Source organism: Armigeres subalbatus, chromosome 2, assembly GCF_024139115.2.
Source record: "Armigeres subalbatus isolate Guangzhou_Male chromosome 2, GZ_Asu_2, whole genome shotgun sequence".
Taxonomy (NCBI): Eukaryota; Metazoa; Arthropoda; class Insecta; order Diptera; family Culicidae; genus Armigeres; species Armigeres subalbatus.
Genome location: NC_085140.1, coordinates 233,487,025 through 233,494,239, shown reverse-complemented (window position 1 = coordinate 233,494,239; position 7,215 = coordinate 233,487,025). Strand labels below are relative to the sequence as shown.

At 38.9% G+C, this 7,215-nt stretch overlaps 1 protein-coding gene across 3 annotated transcripts in view; it reads right to left on the bottom strand.

Moving 5' to 3' along the window:
• Positions 1–4,834: 4,834 nt before the first annotated feature.
• The window catches only part of LOC134211889 (short neuropeptide F), a 113,279-nt gene continuing 110,898 nt past the window's right edge, over positions 4,835–7,215 (bottom strand). For 2 of the 3 annotated variants that reach the window (XM_062689257.1, XM_062689256.1), the window contains one exon: positions 4,835–5,690. In XM_062689257.1, coding sequence (XP_062545241.1) covers positions 5,643–5,690 — 48 coding nt within the window. In that variant the 3' untranslated portion in view covers positions 4,835–5,642. The remainder of the gene's footprint in view (positions 5,691–7,215) is intronic. The other variant, XM_062689258.1, reaches the window with a different exon arrangement.

Genomic DNA, 7,215 nt, shown 5'->3' with positions numbered 1-7,215 from the left:
TTGCTTGCAGGGCTACTGGGGTCCCCTAATTTTATGCATATACTGTATCAAATTCAAAATAATACAACTTGGGAGATTTCAATACAAGGCTGTATTCAAATGTTACAAAATTGTGTGTATGCCAAAATTTTATACAGTTTCTGTAAGGTAAAAAGTATTAAATAACATTGACGCTTGTCAAAACGCCCCAAATAACGAATGATATGAGGTCGTACCCCAATTAGCGAACGATCACCGTAGTTCGAGTTTTGGGAACATTCTCAAGGATCTTCGAAACAAGCAGAGGGTTACGTCAAGATGATGGTCTCTCGTGCCTGCTATTCAACATCGCGTTGAAGGGAGTAATATGAATGCAAGTTTGTATCGATGGTGACGAAATCGAGGTGGTTGAAATCTGTGTATTTGGGCTAATTGGTGACCTCCTATAACGATACCAGCTGAGAAATTCGGAAACGCATCGTAGCAGGTAATCGTACGTACTTTGGACTCCGTAAAATACTCCGGTCGGTTTTTTTTTGTTTTTTTTTCCTCTTTGATCGAATATAGAATGGTGCTCGTGGAAGACCAACGCACACTTGAAGTTTTCGAAAGGAGAGTGCTGCGTACCATCTATGGTGGGGTGCAGATGGCGGACGTGGAGGAGGCGAATGAACCACGAGCTGTTGGGGGAACCATACATCGTTCACACCTCGAAAATCGGACGACTACGGTGAGCCGGGCACGTAGCCTGAATGTCGGAAAATAACCCGGTGAAAATGGTTCTCGACAACGATCCGACGGACACAAGAAGACGATGTACGCAGCGAACAGGGTGGATCGATCAGGTGGATGACGACCCTCTGTAGACTGCGTATCTGACGACGTACAACCATGGACCGTGCTTTATGGAGACGACTGTTATCACTGGCGGAGCCAGCTATTGTTATTTGGTGGGTACCACTTAGCGCAAGAACAATATACTTTGAGAACAATGGTGTGATTGCATCGTATGGTGCCCCACCTCTGTCTCCGCCAGTGACTCCAAATTTTATGCCTCGAATGAGTGCTTTTTGAAAAACACTGGCTGAGACTTGAAGACGCTGTTCAAAGTTCTCGAACCAACATTTTAGCTGTCCAAGTCAAAGAGTAAATGAGGCAATAACCTCTGGTTGCTGTTTTGTTTGCAGCAGCACCCGCCTCCCACAGAGATACATACCGTTGACGGATTCTACTGTACTCTTCTGATTCTTCACGTTCCTTACCATTTGCTTCTCTACGTTCTCCCCTCAATCTTTCGTCAGGTTACATCTGTAATCCATTCTGCTGTTACCTTCCAGAACATCCACTACCCGAGTTCTAAAATCTTCAACGAAGGATTTCTTCACAGCTGGATCTTCTGGTCGGTCTATGCCATCTACGCTGAATTCGAGCAATGCGTTGTTGCCAATCTGCTGGCTGCAGACGTGAGAAGCTGGCGCATGTTGACTCCCCGGGTGACGATGGGAGGAAACTTGCAACATCCGGCGATATTCATCTCCTCTTCGATATTTCACGACGCATGAATGGAACAAGGGCAAATTCGTCGATAGATAAAGACGCGACATATCAGTCACTCACCGATCCAACTGATCAGCTGAAACGTTGGCTCGACCACTTACAACAACTTCTTCAAGTTTTGACAATCTCTCCTGATTCGGTATAGGGAAAGGTTGACAATTCTCCGACGGTAGCAGGCAGGATTCCGCCTCGGACGATCATGTGAGAACCACACTGTCACGCTTTGCATCATCCTGGAGTAGGTCATTGAACATTATTTGGTACTGATTGACTCCTTCCATTTGGTACTGATTGACCACGGAAAAGCCATCGCTCGTCTGAATCACTCAAAACTGTGGGGCATTCATGGAAGCAAGGAAGACAAAATCCAGAGCTCTGCACAATGGAATCGTGAGTGAGTACTCTCTGTTGCTATTTCCCATCGTAGTCGACGAAATCATGGACCTCTCTAGCAGTCCACCTCCATAGAGCAATCGAACGACCTCTACCCAGATGATGATACTGCTCTACTAACGCCACAGCGCTCTACCAAGTAGAGTAAACTGAATGACCTGGTCGTACGCTCCCACTCATCAACGTCAACAAGACCAAATCATTGGATGTGAACAACTCCAACTCCACGGTAGTCGGACAAACAGTGGAGAAGGTCGAAAACCAAAGCCAGTCAACGTCGGGCGGCGGACAAAGATCAACATAGAACATGGAATTTCCTTCTGTCCAGGCAATGCACCAAATCTCGAATATTCAACTCTAACGTGAAATCTGTGATGTTATACGCCAGTAAGACTTGGTGCGTATTAGCGGAGATCATATGGATTTGCAAGTATTCATCAACCGATATCTACGTTTTACAGCTCGGGCCTGGTGGGCTCATAACTGGATCCCGAATGCTGAGTGCCGTCTAGAATATGTATTGTGTAACTTTGATTACCTAAGTAATAGAGATTTAATTCAGAATTTGTTTGAAGGATTTTTTATTTTTCATAAAACAAGTGGAACTGTAACTCTCATAAAGCAAGGTTGTTTTCAGTGTATCGTACCTTGGATTAATAATCTAAAACCAGATCTGATATGACATATCAGATCGTGAAAGGATTGGGAAGCACCTAGGCCGCAACCGCCATGCATGAGTCGAATTGACCTCCTTACGACTATACAGAAACCCCCGCAGCTCATCCGCGCATATTTTTTGCATGAGTGAGTTTAACGTCCATTGCATCCTCTCTATGCGTTTGTCCGAAGCCGTATCTATGCCGCTAACAAGTAGCATGGCATTCCAATAATTAGGAACGTGAGCATGCTGATATGACGTGCTCCAACGGTTCTACTTCAAACTTCACCTAGGTATGTATTCCGAACCTTCATAAAACACCCATGTTCAGACAACACATCTCTGATTTCAAAAGCACATGACCATTTCCCCAGTACAACCAATTTGAGCTTCATACTTTACTTAAACAAAAGCTTATAATTCTAGCCGTGCTTTAAAAATGTTGGTGTTATGGATTCAACAGTTTAGAGTCCATCAGCAAAAACTTTTCCAAAAAGAAAACCCAAAATTTCTACAAAAATAAGTTCTAGTATTTTTCTAATTTTATAAAGTTTTTCTAAGTTCACTAATCAGTACATATGTTACAAATATTCATATTCTTTGCTTTTTCTAAACATTCTTTGCTATCAATTTCCATTAAAATTCCAAATTTTCTATGCAATTAACCGCATTTTGAATTTTTTTTTTCGTTTTTTCGTATTTTCCAAGAGCTGTCGGACATAGAATGAATTTAATATTTGTATCGGCATAAATATAAATGTTTAAAAAGTTCTGACGGTCACATCACTTATCATTGTCAATCCAGACCCAACCATACCTACCCATTAGCAAATGTTCCTTACTGTGATTTTTTGGAGACACAGATGTAAACACGGTCTTTAAATAGCAAAAATCACCTACTAATGTTCCTTTCTTTTTCCCCAATTGACTGTAAGGATGTGTGCCGCGCTGTTATTGATCTTTGTATTTATTGAGTTACTGATACTTGCACAGTGAGAATGATTGTCAGCCATACAGTTGATTGATTGTGAGATGTATTTGATTCTGGCCAATCACGAGTAGCAACCATAGATGTGTACAGTCAATCAAAGCTTGCTATAGTAAACCTATAGCAATGTAGCATGTCCGTGCAGCCTTTGCGTAAGAATTTTAATTCAAATGCAGATATTCTAGAATCTCCAAATTGTTCTAGAGTTCAGATAAATTGGTTTGGGTTTATTTCGATTTTATACCAGGAGCGGTTTTCCTAGAAGACCAATTGACCTTTTGGAGAACTTTCAGAACAATTTGGAGAACTTAGAACATCTGCTATAGATTTACTTAGAATGTCAAGTATTCACAAGGGCTCTAGAGACTTACCTGGACATGCTGGATTGTAAATCGATTTTTTTTAAAAATATTTTGCATAACATCATTTTTACCGATATTGCGAAAAAAAACTTCCCTTGCTACATGACAACATATCACACTAGATGAAACTAGATAAGATGGGTAAGACAGCCGTGAGAGAATTGTTTGGACGGCTGCGATTCAGCTATTTGAAATTTCGACATGTTAACATGTACTTCCTAAAATATAATTAAGTTTGAGTATTCCTTCCTTAATACAAGTTGCCATTCGAATGCTAGCATACTTGTACAATTACTTAATAAACAGATGTAAAGGAATTTGAACAAGTTTAGTTTAGCAGATGATGCACCAATGCCTCAATGCACCATGCGTCCCCATATGTTCGTATGCAATTTATGATTTGCGATAGTTGTCCATTCCGAGTGACGAAAAACGCTGAATTATTTCAATCATTTTGATTTTGAAATTCCTCAGTCCTGCTTCGTGATGAGACGCATAAATAACAAATATAAACTTCCGTAGGCCAAACTAATTTCAGTTGAAGCTTTTGGGAGATATCCTAATGGTAATCTTAAAACCTGCTAAATGTTTGTCGCTTGTTGCAATAAATAATCACCTACCCCAGCTGTCGTACTCAATTGCACCCATGTGGTTAATAAAAAAAATGTCAGAAACAGAGAGCGACAATCGACGGTGTGCTCCAGCTAGTAATGGTCGTGGGTATGGGTGTTTCACGCGTTTTTGTTTAGCAATTAGCACAAGGTATTTACGCTTTGTACTAATGATGGTGATGAGACTTAATTCTGATAATAATGTTCCCACATCATGCTGCATCGTCATGTCGAACAGTTATATGTGAATGGGGAAAACTTCGTTTAAAAAAATAAAACAACTCTATAAGTTTCTCCACTAGATGTGAATGTAATAATTTATTTTATACACATGTACATGCTGCATTTCCCTTAAATACATTTGTCTCAATACATAATCTCTTCTAACACTTCGTATCTTTGCACGCGATGCTGATAATTGTAACCGCCTCTATAGTTGTGTGACTTGGTAGGACACACGGTATCCTTCATTAAATGCTAATAATACTTCAACTTGACTTACTGTATATAGATTAAAATTTGAACGAATACTGTTTAATTGCAACTGTGAGAGAAACACGTCCTGTTTAGTGCATTAGTTGATGATAAAGTGTGGGACTATGAACGCCTTTGCGGAGCAATCATCTATTCACACTGAATGAATGTTTTGTCAAACATGCAGATGCTATAATCTTTGCTAGATAGAAATTGGTTTTTCGGGTCTACTGTTTCACAAAGTTGTGATATAAAATAGTATCGACACTATGTTTGATACCCTATTATTGACACTAACCATCACACTTAGTCTGCTCTTTAATTGCTGCCATTTTCAGTTGTGTTTTGTATTGATAGATGACAGGAGTTTAAGCTTTAGTTATGTGATGAGATCTATTATTCTTAATAATTTTCACATTTTTTTTTCTCGCAAGGTCGACTGTTCGATGAAAATGATGTTATTTATTATCATATGTAACATATTGAATATAGTTGGTCAACCTAGCTCAAATACCGATAACACATCTTGGGGGCCAACACAATGCAACCTAGTCTATAACGCTATTGAAACTGAAAAATGAGTTATGCTCGAGTCCGATTTAGCGAATGTGTGATCTGAGTTATTTCTCATCTAAATTGTTTGGCGAGTTCTCCTCGGATTCGGTCTGCTGAAAAGAAAAAAAAAGTTATTTCTAATTATTTTGGGCAGCAGACTTTTTTACTTGTTTGCCTTTCTAGTACAACAAAGTTGTACCGAAAGGCTATCATTTCACACTACCAAAACCAAAAGAAACCAAACGATTGAAACGAGAAAGGCATCGTCACCGCTAGGTAAATTAATCTGGGATTTAATTTTTCTCTTGGCTAAATAATAATCTATATATGAAATAACACATTACATTTTTCTGCTCATTGGCATTACATCACTCACTGGGACATTGCCACCTCTCAACTTTCAGCATCTAATTAGTTATTAACTGCGTTATTGCATTCGTCGATGACAGTGGTGCTTAGCATTTTGGACGTTTTTTCCATTAATTTGCTGCTCACACAATAAAAATGAGCTTCAACCAATTACAAGTTAGTACTTGGACGAAAGCTTTTAAATATATGTATCTATCAGCTGAGGGTATTAAAACTCATATTGGTGTTAAAATCACTCCGTACGACTCTATCGAAGTAAAATTACAGTGCGACCCGCACATTTGTTTGGCTTAAATCGTTTGATCAAGTGCTAATTTGTATAATCTAGTCTATGTACTAGTCTACGTCGGTTGACGAAATAAATAAATAAATAAATAAATCAAAGCTCAATTTTATTGTATGAGCAGCAAATTTAGGGAAAAAAACGACCAGGCTAACACGATGATACTTTTATAAGGGAAGTAATCCCGAAAATTTCCAATATCGGTAATCGAACCCAGCCACCGTCAGCATGGTCTTGCTTTGTAGCCGTGCATCTTACCGTACAGCTGTAGAAGGCCATATTGTCAGTCCATTCTGTGGTAACAAATGTCGAATGCATTCATTTGAATTGAACGATCTTTTCAAGTGAGAATAGTCGTAGAATAGTTCCAGTTAAATATTTTTCACATGCACACAGCCAACTAAGATTATTTTAATCGATAACACTTAACGGATATTTGAGCGACAGAAGGTTCAGTTAAAATGCTCAGTTAAGTATTGTATAGCCATCCACGATTTGTACAATCACCTATGCCATGCTATGCTACGACAGAAGGTTCAGTTAAAAATATCAAATGATCGTGATCGATGCATTTTCATAAAGCTTGAATAAATGTTGTAAACACACTATTTTTTTCGAAGAATATCGAAGATATATCGAAACGTCAAAACGAGAATTTTAAAATATTCCTGGGAAATTGATCCCTCTCCAAAACTAAAAGATGAAAGAAGAAAGGTGCTAACAGCAGATAGCAGATCTAATTTTTCGAATAGATTTTTCTTTAAAATATGTAGGTTTTCCGACTTGCTGTGCGTATTCATAGAAAGAATATGTGAAGATCTTTCTTCTATTTTTCCCACGCTTAGACAGGACGGTCTTGAAACCTAGTTTCTTTGAAGGAAGTAGGTAATTCAGAGATTCCCTCTTTTTATTATTTTGTATAATTTTCATGGTAGAGGGAGACACGTGACCTGCTAAGTGACACTTTCCCAGATGAAGATCGTAAC